We start from the raw sequence: 23,020 nt of genomic DNA, 5'->3' as shown, positions 1-23,020 counted from the left end.
GACTATGATAAGGAAAAATAAAAAAAAAAAATAAATAAAATACATTGATTAGTTTGATTTTAACCCTGTAAACATGTGAAAAATAAAAAACTAAATATGAGATATGAGTTTTTGTTTTCACAAATCTGGTATATGAGAGAGATATACCTCAACATCGTATATCTATCTCCATGGAGAAGGAACGAGAGCATCTAGGTTATCTTGAAGGAAATTGAGCAACAAACGAATATCCATGATGAAATGTAACAAGAGAAGAAGAATCACATATGCATCTAAGATATGACAATTGATATACATGACCTTAAAGTAAATTGTGTGTTGCTAGCATATCTACTACTAAAATGTGTATTGTGCATTCCTCCTTTTATATTATGGATAGTGTTACATTGAGAATATCTATTGTTTGTACCAATTAGTTTTTCAAAAAAGGGATTTTGCTATGTACTTTGTACTTGCTGGTGTTTTATGGGTATTTTGATCATTTTATATGTGCTATCATGTTGATATGAGTTGAATATTTGATTTACCTCATCTAAATGTTCGAAATGGACCAATGGTTCATGGTGTTTGGACGAATGACCAAAATGTTATGAATTTTTTGAAAATGGTGTTTGGGTCGATGTCATGACAATGTACATGTGTTATTTGTCACTTAATTGTATTTGGACGTCTGACACATACTAAATTTTTTGACAAGTGCACCATATCACACAAGTAGTAAAATAATAAGTATATCACCACCACATGGATTTTCGTTTATACTAGACAATTGCCTTTACTTAGATAAAAACAATTAAATGGGGGGTTTGCATAAGAGTTTATTTTCAAAAAAATAAAGCAGAATTTAACAGAATAATAGAAGACGATTAGGATTTCTTGAATTCACTTTATGTTCTGCTTGTGTCAAACAAGGTTCTAATCCGACTAGCAATTAAAGGTATGAGAGATACTATGTTCATGACATTTTAAAAAATAGTCCTATTCCAGTTATGATTCAAGGTCCCATTTATCTAATATATAAACCTTATGTCTACGTTAATATCATATATTATCAAAATAATTTCATCATGTTAAACAAAGTCATACCAATTAAAAGCATATGTTTAAGTGAATCACCTTAGCAATTGATAATATATGTAGGTACATACAAAACTAGTGTTAATAGCGAGCTATAATCTAGAATCAATTCAAAATTGATAAGAAGTTGAAAGTCATCAAGAACAAGATATACCAAATAAACATAGTTTTAATTTCAATAGGAGTAATCATAGATCATGTGTTTCTCACCATACCTCAAAGGTTCATCATTCAACCCTAATATATGAAATTTTAGTTACATATGATAACGATAATAAACAACATAATTCAAAAGATAGATATATAAATAATGGTGTGGTTCTTCAAACATGTTTCCAATACTTCAAGAAATCACCTTAGAGTTGTTAGATCACACCTTACATCTCAGATCCGTCAAAATTTGGATCCCTCATTTTTAGGAAAAACTAGGTTTATATACAAAAATTTAGGTTGCGCATGCGTCTCGCGCATGGGCTTATGCTCCTCTTGTATGACACTTATTAAGGTAGTGTTAGTTTTTTTGTTTTGTTTTGAATAAAATGCAGTGTTAGCTTTTGATTGGTCTGTTGTGCTCATCTTGTGTGCCTTTGTCTACCTCGCATAACTACGATATGTTGAATTCAAAATGTTCATAAGATGTCTTTCGGACAAAAAATTTCTGTGAATTGTTTTGTTAACTTTAAGGTTTTAAAGGGTTTAAGGATGTTTGTTCATGTAAGTCTTAGAGGGAGACCGGATGGAGGTGGTAACTATTGGAGTGATGGGACCGTTGTGGACTAATGTAGCGAACCAAGTTGTCATTGACGACCACTGAAAGGTGTTGGATATCAACATAGATGTTTGTTTTGGAAATTAAGGGACGCTTCACGTAGAAGTGAGCAGATATCAAGGTTTTCAGTGATGGTTTTGAATTTCCGTCTTCGGCAAATCGAAGGAGTAAGTGTTTGTGAACGAAAATAAGTGAGTATGGTATGGGTGATGAAAACCTATAAGGATTTGAAGTCAGACTTACAATTTTGGAATAAGTTATATGATAATATCATAAGATTTAAATTATGTTGTGTTGTTAGTAAAGAAAAGCAAGACAGGTGAGCAATGTGTCAGGGAACAAATAAGTTGGACGATTGGAGACACCGACTGTTGAACAAATATGGGGTTGCAAAGTGTTTCAAGAACTAACCTGGGTGTGGATTTTTGTGAAGGACACAGAAGTTGACAAAATATTGAGTTGTACAAACCTTTAAAGGAAATAAGAATGGTCAGAATAACATACTCATCCGGGACAAAAAAAAAATTGTTAGCAAGAGGAAGTCTAAAGAGAACTGAAGTGGTATCAGATGATATTTTGAGGAAGATATATAACTCATGAATTCAAAAGAGATGGAATAAGAGAGGGTGAGAAGCTTTTCTAGAGATGTCAGATCATCACATTACTCGTCTAAAAACAATTCATGTTTGGTTTAGTAATAGTATGGATATATAGATATAGATAAAAGATAGAGAGATAGAGATTCCTTACATGGAAGCAAACTCATGCATCTTCACAAATTTATTAGCAGAAACAATATTTGGTAATTTGGAAACTAACATGATAAATTTGATGACACTTAAATGAATTCTACTTGCGATTGAACCTCTTTAATACAATTCAAAACCCAGAGTGGTCGTGAAAGTGGCTTCTTGTTTGTTTGGTAAGGCTAAATATTCTTTTTCCTCGAAATTCCAGTAGGAACACCATAGCATATGGGAGCTGCCCCATTTAAGAAACGAAGGACGCAAGCATTACGTGCCTCACCCATAAAAGCCCCAATCGTGCGTTTGTGGCTACACTTATTCTCAATTGAATCACTCTCGGGAAACTCTAATGATTTCTTCTTTGGGACTTTTCTCTTTGGTCTACCCTTCTCGCCCTTCAAATTAATGGCCTCAAATTCTTCCGATAGTAAGTTGCACTGCAAGCATTGCTTTGCAACTTCGGACCTTTCTTTCAACCAAGCATCTAGCATAACCTTGCTAAATAGATTTATATCCTTATCTGTTACCTCCCATAGATTGGCAACAACGAATGGAGAACCAACCAGCTGATAAGACAAAGGAACGCCTTGCGGCGCGTAGCTCCCATATAAGGTCAATGAACCACTGCTGCACCCCATCAGAAATGTAGCACCACATTGCTGCAGTTTCTGAATCTCGTGTATGGGAATGTATTGTACTCCTGTGAAGAGACATACGGTTTAACCATTTTATAAATATAGGACACGCATGGAATAACAATATATAATATGTATGCACTATGAATTATTTTATATGTTTTCTCAAGCTTTACCACTTCCATGCCCAAAATATATAAAAAGATCATGACTTTCCAATGCAGAAATCATTTCCTTGACGACGGGTTTAGATCCTGCCTTGCCCTGTAAAGTAACATGACAAAAAAAGAAGACATAAATATTCAATAAATTTGTAGATAAAACAGCTAGCAGGAGTACAAGTAGACATAAATATTCTTCCAAGTTACTCTTATCAAATATAAACAGATGCAATACCTCAATGTTTTTATCTCGAAAATAATTCTCAAATTTAATTTGAGTGCGAACAAGATCACCACCTGGATTTACTAAATAAAAAGCATCAAGAGGATCTATAGAAGGAAAGGGCGCCAAATTCCTTCCCACTTGAACCTTTTGGTAGGTTCCTTTATCAAAAACAGCAAAGATGCTACTAACTGAAGGCATACGATAAACTTCCTGATTCCTTAGTATCGGCAAATTTTCCCAAGGGATCATCTGTTGCAGCAAGAGTTTTGTTATTGAAGTTTGTATTAGTTATTTGATTAAAAGCTCACAATACTATCCGTTAAAACAAAAGTATATACAAATACAGTTTGATTATTATATATGTTAAAAATACTGCTATTTCGAACATCATTATATGATCACATATATTGATTAATGAAATATGAAATAGGAAAAATTCATTTCCCATTTTTACATACAAGGTTGAAATGAATTTTAAAAAGTATAAGCATTCTATTAACTTATTATTACACCATATCACTAAATGATGTATTTGCAAAAGGTTGAAATTACACTTCAAACAAACTATTTCAAAACAACGTAATAAGAAAGTCAGAAACAGTTGAATTACCTGCACCTCAGAATCCAACACAAGAATTACAGGCTCTCTATTCCTAGAGTCATCGACTTCTAGCACATAAAAGGCATCATTTAATAGTTCAAAAGCAACCTCTGATGAAATTAATTTATAGGCTGCATTTCCAAATATTCCACTCCTTGCTTCCTCGCAACAACCTCCTTTATCAAAGAAGAAGTCTTTCTTTGAGTCTCCAAGAATAATTTTAAGAAGACCTTCATTTACCTCTAAGTTGCACTTAGATCTTAGATCATTCACAAGATTTTTAAGCACATAGTCAAAATAATTGCTATTTAACCATTCTCCAAGAAGCAAGCATTTCCATGAACCAAACCATAAATCTTCAATATTCCTGGTAAGATATGACAATTGTAAAAGAAGAGAGAAAAATTAATAGTTTCTATTTTTTGTTGACAGAATAACAACTAGTTTCTTTAAGGTCAAAACTACTTCTACCTTGTCAATGATGTTTTAAAATTTGTATGTTATTTGTGTGAATTTTGTGTCTATAATGCGATCACACACCTTGTATTTTAATGGTTTTACGATAAATAGATCGAATGCTTATTTAGTAAGCACTAACCTTGGAAGTTGTATACACTAGGAGTAATAACAATCAATCTAGGAAGTTATACAATTAAAGGAATATCTAAAGATTCTTGATTTTAACAGATGTCATCGTGAATGGTAATAATGCCATTAGATTTCAAGTTTGTTAGTATGAATGTATAAACTATAAAGTGAGCGTTCCATAGTTGTTCAACAGAGAAATGATACAAAATATGCATAATACATTCTTAAATCAAAGTTTGCAAATTGATGAAATCATACAATAGTGCACCTCAAGAATTTTTCAAGACGACAATCAATGTTGAGTCTTTGCTTCCAACATAACATCCTATTATGTTCGGTATCTTCAAAATTCGACGAAAATGACAAGAAATTATCTTCCAAAATGGATTTGAAGGCTGGTGCAATTTCATCAACCATTGCATAACCCCATGGGCAATGCCAAGTTTTACTAGGTTTCCCACACATTTGAAAAAATTCTGAACTAGTCTTCAGATCACCCTTGTCTGAAAAAGACGATGAACAATTATAAATTACCTTGCCAAACTTCATGAAATTTATATGCATATCATCTGATATAATGTACATTGTACCAAAAAGAGATATATACCTGGTAAAATAGAATCTAGTGGCAATAACATCACAACAGGTTTAGTCTTAAAATCCAGTCGTGAAACCAACATCCATGCGCAAACGCGTGTAGGACAAGGCAACAAGTCCTGTAGTAAACTAGTATATTCATTTTGAAGCAAACTTATACTGATGATGGTTGTGAGAGGAAGACTAGCAAAAAACTTCTTCACATATTCTGTAAGATCTATGGTGGAATCAGGAGCAATTCTGCAACACGAACAAACACATACAGTTAGAGTAATGCTTCAGGTTGTATTTGAAATTATTCATTTGTTCATTATGAAATAAGAACAATATTTTACCTTAGTGAATCAATTGTGCCTTCTTTCATGCAAGAAGATCCAGTAACAAATGGACCCTGAAATTGAATAATTTAATGCCTTGTGTCTGTCATATATATCGTAATGCAGCATAATAAAACAAAAGGTGAAGCATATGACAAATGCCTTTATATTTGTTATTGAAAAAACCAATGGTAAACTACTTGTCCTATGGCCTATGGGTACCAACACGAGGCAACTCAAATGTTATAATTAGGCGACTAGTGGCGGACCGCAATAAAGCTGGTTTTCCAACAGGATGGTATAATCTTAATTGGCGTGTTGAGAAGAGAAAAAGACAAATAGAAATCAGAGACGATTATGGGAAGCAACACGTTGCTTTTGCTAAATACAAATAAAATAAAACAAACATATGCAATGACAAGGAAAGCATATTATCTCAACACAAGTTTTACTATTTAAGAGAGATGGAATGCAGGAATGTTTTGGGGTGGTTTCCTTGTCATTATGAGAGACAAGGAAACACTAGTAGAAAAATGGTACACAAGCTTGTGAGAGAGTGTTTAAGACATATGTATTTTGTAATTATGTTAATAACTGGATACATCACAGTAATTAGGCTTGCTAGGTATACCATGGTCTATATAAGCACATTAGTATTTATACACACAATTTTTAAATTCCAACATTTATTTTCAAGAGTCATAGTTTATGGTAGAAGACATGGATAAAATTCCATAATATCGATCAACATGGATATATGCCTCAACATCAACAAGAGATTGTACCTTGCATCGTTCAGTTAAATGTGAAATAAATTGGTAAGTAGGATAAGTTCCAATTGCAGCTTGGTGGAAGTATGAAGACCAATAGTTTTCATCTAAAACCTTGCTAAAAGACGGCGTTGAAAATTGTTCACTCAATGAAGAAACCGCATACACCACGGCAAGCAAGTTAGACACCTATTACAGGATCATTAGCAAACTAAGATCACAAAACTGCATAATAAAACAATAGTAACCAAGAAAGAGATCAAAAAGCTTGGTGTGGATTTCAACTACCATAATAGACAGTTGTAGATAGCCAAAATATGCATTCTTCATATTCAATTTTATTTTATACTTTAAAAGTTGCCAAGACATGTATCAACGTCTAAGGCGTTTAAAATTACGAAATTATAGTCAATCAAAAAAATTAAACCAATTAGGTGAAAATTGTCACAGAATAATGACATGAAGATTGCGAATATGACCTTTTGAAAAGCGATGGGAACCTCGCGACAGAGTACAAAAGCTACCATCAGCCAAGAAGACATGTCTTCAAACTTGATTTGAGATAGATTACAAAAAATGGTCCTGCAAGGATAAACCAAAATGTCGGAAGTCTATAAAAGTTAGTAAACCATTCTTATATCATTGCTGAACTGAGAGGCAAGTCGATATCAGAATGTTTTAGATGTCAATGCCTACCTTGTAAATTTGGAATTATAGCATTTCAAATAATGCCAACATATGCTATAAACTATCTCTGCACGCTCAATAGCAAATACATCTCCTGGTATCTCCTTCGCAACCATTTGGTGAAAATATTCTAGAGGAATTGATGAAAATGTGTGGCAGAAGGGGTTTCTTCCAAACAAAAGTGATATGCTACTTAGAAGAATTTCCCGTGCTTCGTCGATTTGACGAGGATATGCAAAACACTTCACTGCAGATTAACATTCATATAAGAAACAGAAAGAAGCAAAACCTTTTTTATACATAAGGTTATGTTTGGATTGATGGTATAAAGTGGAATGAAGTAGAATGGCATAACATTCATTTAAAAATCTAACTAGTCTAGTCTATTCTATTTCGTTTTATTCCATCTTATACTATCAAGCCAAACATATCCTTAAAAAATACACGACTCAAAGTAGTGAGCGATATTTCGTGTATGTGTGTGTGTATAAAGAGCAATTCACATGCCAACATGAGTAAGCTTTCATATTCCAGAAGGTCTCTTCAAATGCATGAAGACACGTATCACGATTTTAGTGGGAAGCTAGTTATTGAATCAATGCTTAATCTGGTGAATTTACAACCAGTGCTTGAAAATTATGCATTTTGTTACCACTCTATTTACACGAGAAAGAAAATATGAAATGGTACACATACCTACTCGAGTGAGTAGCTTCATTGAAAGTTTCCTCCGGACAAACTCCCATTTAAGAATAATAAAATCATTTAACAACCCAGATTTCAAAACTTCAGATGGAAGGCAGTTCCAACACTTCATTTTAGAGAAATTACATGGTATCGCACACCTTGAAGAAATGCTGCAACCTATCCCTGTCATTGATTCCTTCCGACTAAGCATATCAGATGGACCAGAAATTTGGTTCCCTTTCACATTTTCGTTGACTTCTAACTTCCTAGAAATGCTTGTATGTTGGTTCTGCATAGCTCTATATCGAGAACGAGTTATCCTTGTTGTACTTTCAACTACTATGTTTGGTTCCTTGGATATAACTTTGGCTTCTTTTTTAGACTTTGTATTTTGTTTAGGTCCAACCTTGGTTCCTGGCCCAACTTTTGTAGATTTCATTACATCTTCACCTGCTTCATTCAATATGGAGCAAGTACAAGTCTTTCCAGCAGCACATTTTGCATCGGCTGTAGTTGCATCACCATCATCTTGAGGACAACTCAGAGGGTTTTTCCATTCAGACATAGTTAATTTATTCATAGCTGATGTGTACAAATTTTTTGCAGAATCTGTAGAAATACCCTCATCAAGGGAGTTAAATTTACTTTGACATAAATCTCCACGATGCCCATAAAGAGTAACTTCAAGTATTAGTTTACACTTTGAGCAACAAAATGGCGTGTTGTTATCATCCAAAATCTTCTTAGCATATAGAAGTTCCTTTTCTGCCAAATCCCAAAGTCTTTTCGTAACATACAGTTTTCCTAGTAATTCAAACCAAAAAGTGGCAAATTAATTTTACACTGAAAACGGAAAACAAAAACTTATCAATCTGTGGGGGAATTAGGCTACAAGTAACTTACATACCTAAGATGGAAGAGAAAGCAACTATAAACAAAGGCAATTGAAGTGAACACGATATTGCTTTCCCCCATTGAAGATAGGTTTCAGCCTTATTTCCATCTCCGACAATTTCATAGATGGCTCCTATCTGCATGGATATATGACATTAAAATGAAGTCCATGAAAGGTCTCATACAAATACTATAATTTCAAAAATGAAAGGATGACAAGATATATGTCAAACCTGAAGAGTGCTCTCAAGGTAACACTGCATAATTTTCCACGGACTCAAATAATTATCTTTCAAGTCCCATGATTTTGAATCAAATAGAAAAACTTCCCTGACAACTGACATTTCCACTTCAATTTTATCAACGCCGTCCATAAGTTTCTTCGAAAAATTTGCAGGTATATTATTCGCTTCAATATGCTTCTGAAAAATGTGCCTAAATTTCACTTTGAAGAGCTGGTCATGTAATCTATGAGCTTCTTTTGCGAATGAAAGAGCCTAATAAGATAAAAAAGACATGACATAGTATAAATCAGGCAAAGAGATGTAAAACATAACAAAATTATGACTTTCATTGATAGGTCAACCGTAAATGCCTCCAAAAAAAAAAAAACACACACACACACACAGCTTTGAACTTTTGGCTTTTAGAAATCAATGTTTGCTTGTTTGAATAGGAAAAAAATATGAAGGAGAAGACGACAAGGTATCATAATTAATCAAGTCTAAATCCATTATGCTTTTTCATTTAAGCTTAAATTGTGCCATGATAACATACCACCCTTCATATCAGATTTTATGTTGGGCCTAACTCATCCATACAAAACCGGTTTGTAAGTTGAGGGTTGCCCATGCTTTAAAAACACTACACAGGTCATATCTCTAAGCGATGTCGGATTAAATCCAGCCCCTCAAAGCCAACACAATGAATTTGTTGGAGGCTGCAATGAAGGCAACCCAAATGCCGTAATTAGGCGACTAGGGGTAGACCGCAATAAAGGTGGAATTTCAAACACTTCACCTACCCCACCAAGAAGATTGTTAAGGTAGAAAAAACATTAACCAATAAGATACTTAGGGTAGAAGGAACATTGATAGGTTATCACACATTAAAGTCCAAACCAGTTTTGGCTTACTAGAAGTAAAAAAATCACAGAAGTTGAAAATTGATCACCAGCATTGCAATCTCTCAAATGAACAACAACACTTATGAAGAATATGAGACATGCTTCAAATAGCAATGATGATCACTATTGTAAGGACTAGAATCAAAATCATTGTTACTTACCTCTAATAACTTTCCATTTGCAACGAGTCTTTGGCTCAAATCACCGTAAAGATATCCAGCAAGAAAAGTGCAATGATTTGGAACAGGAACCTAGGAGAAGATTAACAAAGAATAGAGTGATGAGTTAAAATAAAATAATGAATGATAAATAATGTCTAAGCAGGACCATACATTTGAAACTAGTTTTAGTGCAGCTTTTTGAACTTCGTCAACTGTGATTTCTACTTGAAAAGCGCTACCATGATCGCAAGAACTCCTATGAGAGCTTGCAAACAAAAAAGAGAAATTTTGTTGAAACCCTATTAATGAGGATTGGTTTCCTTTAAGATTATGCATCCAGAAATTAATATTTGAAAGATCGCTGAACTCATCCAATGAGTTCTTGATGAATGCCTCGTTCACAGGAGAAACACAGAGAGCGTGACTGAGCCTTCTACTTTCCCACAATAAGGTCAACCACTTCTCAGTTGAGACACTCTTCAATTTGAACAACCTGATAACCAACCGGTATGCATCATTGAAGAGCTCCATGAAACCCTAAAGAGATATTGTTGAAACCAAAATACTGTCACCATATATCTTATGCAAATACTACATGAACCGATACCATTTAAGAAGAAAAACGGACCTTCAAGTGTAATAAATCAATTACGTTATAAAGTAGAATCATTATATTGTCAAACAGTGCAGAATATTCTCGCTCTTCAAAGTGATCCAAACAAGAAATGCCTAACCATAGATCCAAAGCAGCCTTAACATCTTCAAAAATTTGCTGCTTAAGGTACAGTCAAAGATAAGCTTTTTTGATCAATAATGAGAAGATGATTACAAAGAGGTGAATTAAAAAACCCTTCAAATTTGTAAGAAAACTTAAAGAAAATAGAACAAATAATACATCAAAGAAGTTGCCAAATTCCTCGACATAAATAAAAGTGAGAAATAGTCTAATGACAAAGTGGAAATTATCAGCTTGTTTTAGTACCTGCGAACAAGGTTTAGCTTCCTGGGTACATAGTGCACGTAGACAATATGCCACACACAACTCATGATAAATGGGAATTGATTTGGTACACATCTCACCAGAAATCTCCTTCTGCGGAAGTGGACTTCATATTAATGGCTTATGCATCTCAGATACAAAGAGCTTTACAGAAAATAGACGGTAGATATTTGAGGGAGACACTAGAAGAACCAAACTGCTTACCATTATTATGATTGCTTCTGACAAGCACTGAATGCAGTCTCGGAGACCAACTATGCCGTATAACCTGAATGCCTTTCCCTTTCTGACTAGAGTTTGTGCTTTTTGAAAGCTACTGTTTGGCGTTATATATATCTTTTTAAGGAGGATATTCGTGATTTTCATTTGCATTTTCTGACAAAATTCTGGGCAGTAATCAGTCATCTCCTCGTATGCAGTAAGCTCCTAAACAGACATGAAGGAGAAAAAGAAAAGATAAACATTGTAAAAAGTTCCAAAAAAAACATCGAACACATAACACGTAAATTGTGACGGAAATGTCTACAAAGCCGCTAAACCTGCTCTAAGATTGTGCCAATGTTCGCCTTTGAAAATTCTGTGTAAGACGACAATAGGCTGTATAATAAGCTTGGAGAATCAACTCTCTCACCAACATCCTGAAAACGTTTGCACTCTATCTACGTGCATATAGTATGATATCATAATCAATAGGAAGAAGCAAACTTAAAACTGTAACCTGCTGAATACAAAAATTAAATGCTTTGTAATGCTACCTTCACCCACTTCTTCAACACAGGTATAGGAACTGGAAGCTTCTCAAACAGATCGTTAGCACTCGACCAGTTTTTAAGGGTCTCAATCAATTTCTTTCTTATCTTAATATTGTTGGTTTCATCAAGAATAACTAAAAGTGTGGCATTTCTTGTGTAAACATCCATTACAAACTCGTTCAAAGCACCTTCTGAGAGATTACCACAATGGTTTTTAATATAGAGCCATGATGTTTTGCAGCACAAATTTAGAACCTTCGTAGCCTGCAGTGATACATCATACAAGAACAAAATTTACTTCGAAAAAAAATTACATAATTAATATTTAATTTTAGATACAACTCCTTCAGATTCTCATTGTTCAACGATAATGTAAATATTTGAACTTGTTTAAATTTGCAAAGTCGTAAGCAATTGAAAAAAGGGAATTATTGAATACAGCGAATAAATTGACCACGACAAGGATCCCGAAGGGATTGAAAGCGAGACTTGAAAACTGTAACCCCACTACCTTCCGTGATTTCTGCCTAGGAAGAGTTTTTGATTGGTCGATTGCAATTTCGCGAGATTCTCTGTGAAATCTCGCGCTATGAATAGCAATGCTCTTGAAAAAATGAAACAGTCTTGCATGATTTGCTGTGTTTTACTCATAGTTTAAGCATTATTACTTTTATGCACACTATTTTTCAATTTCTTTTTTCTTAACCAATGATTCTGAGTCTCCATTTAATTTAGAGTAATTTACACTCCCCTCCCCTTAGAGATAATCATTTCACTACCTTAAAATATACACTCCCCTCCCCTCCTAAGCAACACGAATTGAAAAATTACGTTTTTCTTCCTTTAAAGATGATTGAATTACATTCCTCTTCCTCTTATGTTAAAATCTACACCCCTCCTTTTTTTATAATCTACACTCCCCTCTCTTGTTAAACACTTCCATTTCAATATAATCAAACTTTTAATGCATATATTTTTCCATCTCTTTTGATTCACAATATGATTAACATATAGTTTCATACACTATCATCAACATACTTTTTTTCCAAGATACGACAAAAGGTGTTGAGTCCTCAAAATTGGCTACTTTGTCTCATAAGCCATTGTCAATTTGAAAAACTTGCTTGTAGTTCTTTTTTCTAGTTGTGTCAATTGGTAAGCTACATCCAATTTTGATTAACTTCACTCTAATTTATAGTCAATGTGGTATCTTAATACACACCCCCTCACACCAAGGACTGAATCTAGAGCACATTCACATGTGGATGGTGGAATTCCGCACACACTCTCACATCTTGTATTGATCTGAATTGCTAGAAAATTGCAGATGACACAATAACAAATCTAGGATAGGATTTTTATACCATCATAGAGTAGTTTAGCCTAACTGACTCAATCCCATAAAATAATGTATAAGTTGTTTGTCCTTACTAAATACACGCAGGTTTCATTAGTTAACAACATGTACCAAATAAGATTCGTGTAATGGCTCTATCTATATTGCACTGCATACGACAAGTGTATGAGGTTTCCATGAGATATATATTACATTGCATGGAATCTTAGAAATCATGGTTGAGCCTAACGTAACCCCAAAAAACCAGCTTGTGAGGTCAGGATTTCCCCAATTTATATACACATTGTCAGATTATTTCTTATCCGCTGTTTGACTCTTTAGCACGGAAGATTTAAATAAAAAAAATGGAAGGAAGGAAATACCTCTTTTGGTTGCTTGTTTTTGTACAAAACTATGCCAATACTATAGAGACAATCAATTACGTATTTAAACCATTCTGTATCAATCCACTTGCTATCACTGATATGCTTAATCAATTGTGTGCTCTCCTGAAATAGTTACAAATAACTTAACAGAATTCTGTGAACATTAGATATTTTTAGTAGAAATGACAACATGTAAACAGCACTTCATGATAGTAAGTAAGGAGAACCTGGACTTTAAGATTGGTTCTGATGGAAAGAGTGAAAGCTGCCAAAGTTACCGAGGGCACGTTTTTACTCTTTCTGTCAACCAAGTTATCATTCTTTTCAAATGTAAAACTGCAGTAAGAATGAAGTGGAATTTAGATGTTTATCATCACACTTAGCACAAGATGAAATAAACAGAAGGTATAATCTTTCAAACTTGTCGCCATATCTTATAAATAACCAATATGGTAAAAAAATATGTTAGAAACTACTCAAGAGTTAATGTGAAAAGTGAAAATCATAGTATAAAAGAGAGTGGATATAGAAGACAAGCAACAAGAGGAATGGGAATACTTTTTTTGCATAAAGTGAACAGAATAGCCGATGTAGAATAGAATAGAAAGACAATTAGGCCAAATATGAAAAAACTCTACTTCACTAAAATTGCTTAAATATTCACTAAATATACCTCGGACTATGAAGAATAAATTGGCAAAAGGCATGAAATACGTCTTCAACAATCGAAAGCATAGTCATAGCAGAAGCATCGTCCTTTCCAGTTACTAACTGTTTCCTTTCTGAATTTATTGTTTTAGCAAGCGGTTGGCATAGAAAGTCCAATGCTTTTATGTAAAAGGAATGGTAAGTCGTGGAATTGTCACAATCAGAAGCTAACTGTGTGCATGTGTGGCCGTCAAATTGTTGGTCTACAACATTGGATGACATAAAACTACTTCTGCTGCGAATATGCAAGGAACCGAGCAAAGTTGGTGAACTTTGTAGTATTTTCTTATTTTCAAGTAAAGCTCCCAGCAAACATTCAAATTTTGCAATGCCAGGGGATACAAGATCTTCGGCTCTTGACCTCAAATTACAGCTAACAAGGAGCAATCCAGCAGCATAGAGCCTCAATATTGAATTAAGGGGTCTCATAAACTGCCAAAGTGGTAAATTACTTCGATTAAAGTGGAATACAAATGGTTGACACAAATGCATGAATAACAACTACAAAGAAAAAAAAACGTTGAAGGAAATAAAACCTGTTTATAATGCTCTGCTGTTTTGTTCAGATATACCGCAAATGTATAACAAAAACTTGCATCTGTAGTCTGACTTTTAACGGCACAATGATATACAAGTTTAACAAACTCTTGTCCAGCATTTTTGTCTTCAACCTGCAAGGATAAGTATATTAATGAATATAAGAATCAAGATCTCCAACAAGAAAATACCAACATTGTTGTTTAGATGGAAAACAGACTAAATTAGTAATTAAAAAGAGGTATTATACAAAAATTCATCAAATGAACAAAATCAGCTTGTAATTCTTTTTCTTGGAGTAGTCCAAGAACAATAAAACTTTATACTAGTGTTCTTACAACTTGAACTTAATGGCATTCAATTGAATCAAATTAAGAACAAATGGCATCACTAGATTTGCAAAATTTGATCCAAAATCATTGTCAATAATAGCGCATCGTAGAAAATAGAGGATTGCCAAAAATCCGATATGAGAAATAGTGGATAGTGTAGCAAGCAAATAGAGTAAGTCACAAAGCATTTGAAATATAAATAATTGTATATAAAATAAAGATTCACATTATTAAGTTATTTTGTCCTTGCCGATATAACTGATATATAAAAAAGCACCGCTATTTGCAGTCTAGCGAAGTTAACATATCATATCGGCTATCCCCAAATTCCGATATTAATAGCAGCATAGCTACAATATATCGGTTTTATTTTTTAATCAAAACTGAACAAGAATCACCTAACTCTAGCCATTGAATTTCAATCACATACAACCTTACCTTGCTTTTAGGAGCAACACAGTCCAATATATCCATGACATACAAGAATTTATTTTCCTCCCACCTGAAAAGTAAGGAGCACATGTTTTGGGAAATCTGCATTCAAAATTTCATCAACATGACTGGTGAAATATATATATTGATTTGCATCACCAAAAGTAAATAATAATTAGTTTACCTTGAACAATTGATCTTTAATTGAAGACTTTGCATACTTAATCAATGTCGTTCGGCAAAAAGTGATCACCAAATCTTTATCAGAGAATGATGTCCTCTTCTCGAGTAAATTTAAAGCACATTTACCCAAGTGATATACCAACAACTTATGAAACTTTTCATACGAATCGAAATCCAATCCCCTGAAACAGTAAAGTTTGTTTTCTAAGCATGGCATTGAATAACCTACCTTTAATCCATAGCATACAAAAGAGAAAATTGCGCCGAGCATCAACGCATAAAATAAAGTAGCAATGGAAGCAACAAAACATTAACCTACCTAAGCCATGGTTTTACTTCATCCATCAATTGAAGCACCCTTTTGAAGTAGTCATCTTCTTTATGAGAAGAAGCCTTTGATGCACACCTCACTAAGGTGACAACAACCTCAACAACTAACAACGAGAATGAATCTTTATCATCTCCACAATTTTTCCCAATTTCTGGAAGAATCTTCTTCCTTTTCACTCCCGGGGGCAGCCTCTCTAAAAGCCTAAATCCTTCAGCTTCAGCCTCGTGGAACCGATCACATAACTCAAAACAACGAACCAGTCGAAGTCTTCGGAAATGGATTGCTGAGGGCTTGGAATCCAAATGAGGAAACACTGCTTCTAAACAATCCAAACACAGAAAATAAGTTTTGAATAACTCGAGGATTAAAACCTCATTGGATTTTGAAATTTCTGGAAGACGTTTCGGGAGAATTGATAGGGAGGTGTTGATGAATGAAATAAAACGTTTCGCTAATTGTCGAATTAGGGTTTGATCGTGGTTGGAAGAGCAAGCATTAATATCTGAGAAGGGACGGAGGTAATCGGAAACTAGGGCGTAAATTCCCGTGGAATCGGAGGTTTCAAGCTTCGAGATAACAGATGATTCAGTGAGAGGAGAAGCCATAGAGAGAAAGAGAGAGCGAGAAGAAATGATGCGAAGAATTAGAAACTATTGAAAGCGTACTCAGAGAGCTTAATTAATTTCCAAGGCGCCAACCCTTCCGGTTTCTAATTATTTAAAAAATAACGGCCTTTTTCATAAGGTCAGGGTAGATTTTTTTTTCCCTTAATCTACTTTTTTTTGGCAGTGTTCCCTTAAATCTACTAACATCTACTAACAATATATAAAAATTGAATTACAACAAAATTTCATAACCGTCCTTATTAAAACTCATGATCTCCTTAATTTTATGTGCATAATGATCATTTTGCAAAATTTAATTCATTTGTTTTTTTTTGAACAAGCCGAAATAGAATTATATTACCACACCGATAGCAGTTCCCAAGCACAAGGTGTGCCTAGGAGACCACTACAAATTTACAAAAGGGAACATCTACTAACAATATATAAAAATTGAAGTACAACAAAATTTCATAACCGTCCTAATTAAAACTCATGATCTCCTTAATTTTAAGTGCATAATGGTCATTTTGCAATTTTTTTTGTTTTTGAACAAGCCAAAATAGAATTATATTACCACACCGATAGCAGTTCCCAAGCACAAGGTGTGCCCAGGAGACCACTACAAATATACAAAAGGGAACAGTGTCAAAAGGAGACAAAACCAACGGTGGTTAGCCAATGCCCAGACAAGCCAAAGGACTTGACCACCACCTATGAGTACCAAAAACAAATATGGCTTTTTTAGCTTTCAGCCACGCTAACGATAACAATTTAATCTTATCAAGTAACCTAGGAACATCAGTTACAACATTATTAGACAGTCGGTTGTTACGTTCGTTCCACAACACCCAGGTACAAAGTAACCAGATTAACTGTAGAAACGAACGCTTAGCTTTGCCAACACCTGTCATATAAGTTAATTGCATCAAGTGATATGCTATGTTGTTGGAATCTGCCCGACAAACCCAATCCAGAGGCGCACCTGCTCCCATAATGGTGTAAACGAAGTCCAAGATAAAAACAAATGGTCAGCTGTTTCAACATGACCGCACCCTGACACACAAAGAGTCGCATCTGTCTGAATTATACCACGAGCTGCCAAATTTGCTTTAGTAGGTAAACGATCCCGAATAAGTCGCCAAGCAAAAATTGAGACCTTCAAAGGAACCTGGAGATGCCAAACTACGTCCAAAGCGCTACCCATATATGGATTGTCAATAGCTGTTAATAACTCATAAGCACCTCAAACTAAATAACCTCCTATAGGGTCAGGAAGCCACACCTAAGTATCTGAAACATTATGAAACAGAGAAACATCAAGCAGTAAAGCCCTACACTCCTCTAATAAATCCTCCTCCCACGCCCACAACCTACGACGCCAACTCCAACCCTCCCCACCCTGCACCAGACCAAGGGAGAACATATCAGCCACTGTAACTGTTTTCTTCTCTGCCAAGTCAAACAACCTCGGAAACCTCTCACAAAGGGGCACACCACCACACCATTATGGACCAAAACAGCGTATCGGTCTCATCTCCCACCTTCCTCAACACCCTATCACCGAACCAACCACCACCTACAACGCCATCACCATCATGAATCCTCCCTACCTCCCTCCACCAAGAAGAACAACTCCGACCCCTAACCTCCAACCTCCCTCCTACTTCGTCATAACGGGCGATTAAAATATGATACCACAAACCTTCTCTATCCACTAACATCCTCCAACACCATTACCCCCAACCCTCCAGACTCCTTTGAAGAGCACAAAGTATTCCAACCTGTCCAAGTAATTTTCCTACGGTACATCAAAGGAACCTTAACCACTTTGCAACTCAACACCGAGGCTGCATCAGACAATCGCAAATCAAAAATATTAATTCCCACTAGCAAGCTTTTATATTAAAATTCACCTTCAATGTTGACAACAACTCAAAAAGGACAAGGTTCGCCCGAAGTGAACGAACATTTGCCCAACTTTTGTTACCTAACAACAAAGTATCATCTGTAAATTGAAGATGTGAAGCAACCACCGGATTGACTGCTCCAATCGAATACACCATGAACAATTGATTTTCAACCATTGCTTTCATCAAAATGTGGAGTCCCTCAGCTTCCAGAAGGAACAAAAAAGGGGATAGTGGATTCCCCTGACGAAGGCCCCATTGAAGCGGAAATTCCTCCGTAGGATTACCGTTAACAAGAACAGAAGTTGTAGCAGTGCATACGCATTTTCTAATCCACTTCCTCCACAAGACAGGAAATGACATGCGCTCCATAACCGAATCCAGGTATCCCTAATCAACGGAGTTGTACGCCTTTTCAAACTCCACCTTAAACAACATGATTTCCTTCTTTAAATTACTGGCTTCATCAATCACTTCATTAGCTATAAGAATACCATCAAGGATTTGTCGATTCTTAATAAAGGCAGACCGAGTCTCGGAAATGACACTGCCAATAACCAACCTCAACCTATTGGCTAACAATTTTGCTATGATTTTATACATAATCCCCACCAATGAAATGGGTCGAAACTCATTAAGTCTCTGAGGGCTATCCACTTTCGGAATAAGAACAATGAAAGTAGTGTTAATACCTTTGGCCAATTTCCCATTGTAGTGAAACTCAAAAACAAACCTCATAATGTCATCTTTTAGCTCAATCCAGAACTCCTTTATAAAACTGAAATTAACCCCATCTGGACCCAGACTTTTAAAACTATCACAGTCCCACACAGCCGCTTTGATTTCATCCACATAAAACGGTTTGATCAAGCCCACACCCTCAGACAAAGACAGCGTACATAATTGAAGGTTAGACACAGAAGGTCGCACCATATCTTGCGACCTGAAATGTTGAGCAAAATGGGTGAAAATAGCGTTCCTCACATGCTCCACTCCCTCAATCAACACGCCATCAACCAGAACATAACAAATGGCGTTATGTCGACGACGAGAGGACATAACTGAATGATTTTTTTTTTGAATTCACATCCCCTTCACGGAGCCACTGGTTCCTTGATTGCTGGCAACAAATACTTGTATTTTAACCTGGATAGGGAATGAATATTCTCGGAAACACCATGTAACTAAAAATTTATTTGTTTTTTAAAAATTAATTACGGATAACTATGTAATCTATTTACTTGTATCACCAGTGTAATCAATTTCCACGGATAACTATGTAACTAATTTATTTGTTTTTTAAAAATGAATTATGGATACCTATGGAACTAATTTATTTGTTTTATTGAAAAATTAGTTATGGATAATGGTTATATCTACTAACAATATATAAAAATCGAAGTAAGATTTCATAATTTTCATTATTAAAACTCAAGATATCCTTAATTTTATAATCGTCGAGCAAATATTGAATTGTGTTTTGCATATAAAATAAAAATTTATTCAATGGAAACACTACATTGATGTTCATAAAAAAAAAAATCATGATTGTCCAATATTTTATCATATCAATTTTCTCATATATGTTAATAAAATTTGTTGCAGCAGATATAAACTTTTAAAATGTGCAAAGGGAGACGGTGCAAATATTGAACGGTGTTTTACATATAAAATTTAATTTAATTAAAAAATTTATTGAACGGGAAACACTACATTAATGTTGATATTCTGAAAATTGTGACGAGTTTTCAAAATTTTATCATATCACCTATCACATATCGGTACTTAAATTTTTGTTCTGCATATATAAACATATAAAATCCTCAACGTGTGTGGTTTAAATATTTAACGGTGTTTAAAATATAAAATATAAAATTATTTAATAGACACACTACATTAATTTTGATATTTTGAAAATAGTCATGAGTTTTCAAAATTTTATCATATCGACTTTCTCATATATGTATATAAAAATCTGTTTGTGCAGATATAAAAATTCAAAATCTGCAACGGGAGACGGTGTAAACATTGAACGGTGTCTTGCATATAAAATAAAAATTTAATTAATAGAAACACCGCATTAATGTTGATATTTTGAAAATAGTCACAAGTTTTCAAAATTTTATCATAAGGACTATCACCTCGGTACATAAAATTTTTCTTCTGCATATATAAACATATAAAATCCTCAATGAGTGTGGTTTAAATATTTAACGGTGTTTTAAATATAAAATAAAAATTTATTTAATAGACACACTACAATAACATTGATATTTTGGAAATAGTCATGAGTTTCCAAAATTCTCATATTGACTTTCTCATATATGTATATAAAAATTTGTTTATGCAGATATAAATACATAAAATCTACAACAGGTGCGGTGCAAACATTTGATAGTATTTTTCATATAAAATAAAAAGTTATTTAATATAAACACTAGATTAATTTTGATTTTGAAAATAGTTATTAGTTTTCAAAATTTTATCATATCAACTTTCTCATACATATACATAAAATTTGTTTTCGCATATATAAGAAAATAAAATTAATAACTGGTGTGACTCAAATATTTAACAAATTTTTGTATATACAAGAGGAAAATATTTAATAGAAATATTACATTAATACTAATAATTTTCATTTAATATTTATAAACATTCTACAATATTAAAAATCTAATTATTTTTTATATAATTATCGCAATGTTAGGCGACCCGTGCGAAACATAAATCTTCTAACCGTCAAGCTAATGACTTTAAACGAGCGCTTCGTGGGAGGCAACCACGGATTTAACTGCTTTGTTTTTGTTTGTTTTATGTTATTTTCATTTGTTTTGTAGGTTTTTATCTGAATACGATGTGAAAAAGATAAAAAAAATTGACCCCCATGACCAGAAAGATTGGCATGGCCTGTGCTTGTGGAGGCACGGTCGTGCCTGTCTCCAGCTCCAAAATCACCAAAATTGGCAGAAACATGCGCACGGCCCGTGCCTAGGGGTGGCACGGTCGTGCGCGACCATCAGCACACTATACCTTAAAAAAAATTCTTCTTCATCCCTATTCAATCACCACAACCACTTTGTAACGCCTAATTTGAAAGTGTCTAGAATATTCAAAAGTGCGTTATAACTGATATCAGATACATTAATATTTACAATACTGAAACGACATTAAGTCGAGAATTTAGATACAAAACATCCAAGTCTTATGTTACATAGACCACTTAAACTTCCAAAAGAAACTTGTTTACAATAAGTCAACACAACATGTCTTATAATTATACATATGCATCCTTAAGTCCAACTTCAAGTATGTTACCACGAACACACGATCAATCCAAAGCTTTTTCCTTACCTTTACCTTGAGTAACCTGTGAACCTGAACAAATAATGAGAGGGATGAGACATAATGCCTCAGTGAGTTCTTTCTAGCCCTAGGCTAGTGATAACCTCGGGAAAAAAGCCTATGGTTATCACGTGTTTAAAATACAACCTGCCGGTTGATTATACGTGTGTGGTCTTGTTTGACTAGACGGTGGTGCTTACTAGATCCGTCATAGTTTCTTCTTAACTTGTTATAGGTCTAACTTCCTATACATGTCATGGCGGTTAAGGGGAAACTTAACCGCTACGCCAAGATTCGCTCCATGTATCAAGGCCTAAACAATACATGATCACAATATGATTCTAAGCCGAACGAGTAGGGAAAACCTAAGATCGTTGTCGGCATAACTTCTTAATCTTGCGTTGCTTCTAAACTTGTATATAATAAACATCGCATTACATACATAACATATTATAAGTGTTCAAACATTAAGTTAGAGGTTAGCGTTGAACAATCAAGAATATCTGAATTCATTTTACGGACTAGTCCCGTGTGGAGTAACCCCGGAAGTTAGTCCCCTAACTACAGGTAAAATGCCTAGGAAGGGCGTACCAGACTCCCTTAGTGACGTGCGGGTTTATGGCTCACCCCATTCCCCTTGGAGAACCTTTTATATCCAACCTTGGAAGGAATACAAAAGACACGACACCTTTACTTTCTTAATGGTCTTGACCACTTAAATCTTGTCTTAAACTTGCTTGTGAATAATAAACCATTCGCTTCGTATCTTAGCACATAATAGAACTTATGCTTGACTATCTAGTTCTCGATATCTATATCGAGGTTCTAGTTCTTCCCTTTCCTTAAATGATTATCTTACTACCCGATACGTACATCTTATTCTCTCGTTTACCATGCTTAAACATACTTGCCAAATACTTGCTTCTTATATCATGAAATCATTTTGAAAACCTATGCCTTGGGGTCTTGATTTAAGAAGTTTACCAATGGAAAAGAATGCATGCGAGCCAACTGGACCGAAGTACGACAAATGAGATGAGACGAGCAAAACAATGCACTGGGCACTGTTTCACTCGCCTCGCGAGTGAACTTACTCGCAATGGTGAGCAACAACTCGCAGTGGC

At 34.6% G+C, this 23,020-nt stretch overlaps 1 protein-coding gene across 1 annotated transcript; it reads right to left on the bottom strand.

Annotated features, from left to right (window-relative positions):
• Positions 1 to 2,563: 2,563 nt before the first annotated feature.
• Positions 2,564 to 17,645, bottom strand: LOC146904964 (separase-like). The gene is made up of 27 exons (XM_085726722.1): positions 16,028 to 17,645; positions 15,710 to 15,890; positions 15,532 to 15,627; positions 14,761 to 14,895; positions 14,190 to 14,656; positions 13,744 to 13,852; positions 13,514 to 13,639; positions 11,798 to 12,058; positions 11,582 to 11,701; positions 11,247 to 11,468; positions 11,025 to 11,135; positions 10,671 to 10,814; positions 10,214 to 10,579; positions 10,043 to 10,132; positions 8,989 to 9,252; positions 8,769 to 8,892; positions 7,871 to 8,665; positions 7,184 to 7,421; positions 6,967 to 7,069; positions 6,503 to 6,676; positions 5,736 to 5,791; positions 5,411 to 5,640; positions 5,072 to 5,306; positions 4,225 to 4,582; positions 3,624 to 3,863; positions 3,404 to 3,491; positions 2,564 to 3,292 (listed from the first exon to the last, which is right to left on the bottom strand). The coding sequence occupies exons 1-27, from the start codon at positions 16,642 to 16,644 to the stop codon at positions 2,775 to 2,777; spliced, it is 6,468 nt and encodes a 2,155-aa protein (XP_085582848.1). The 5' UTR covers positions 16,645 to 17,645; the 3' UTR covers positions 2,564 to 2,774.
• Between the last annotated feature and the right edge of the window lie 5,375 nt (positions 17,646 to 23,020).

Source organism: Medicago sativa, chromosome 7, assembly GCF_051527215.1.
Source record: "Medicago sativa cultivar Bolivia chromosome 7, Bolivia_mono, whole genome shotgun sequence".
NCBI classification, from domain to species: Eukaryota; Viridiplantae; Streptophyta; class Magnoliopsida; order Fabales; family Fabaceae; genus Medicago; species Medicago sativa.
This window is presented reverse-complemented; position numbering and strand designations above follow the sequence as displayed.

Coding starts and splice junctions, on each gene's coding strand:
- LOC146904964 (XM_085726722.1), bottom strand. CDS start 16,644: ATGGCTTCTCCTCTCACTGAATCATCTGTTATCTCGAAGCTTGAAACC. Junction 6,677..6,966: donor TTCCCATCGCTTTTCAAAAG/GTCATATTCGCA, acceptor ATCCTGTAATAG/GTGTCTAACTTGCTTGCCGT. Junction 3,492..3,623: donor TTCGAGATAAAAACATTGAG/GTATTGCATCTG, acceptor GTTACTTTACAG/GGCAAGGCAGGATCTAAACC.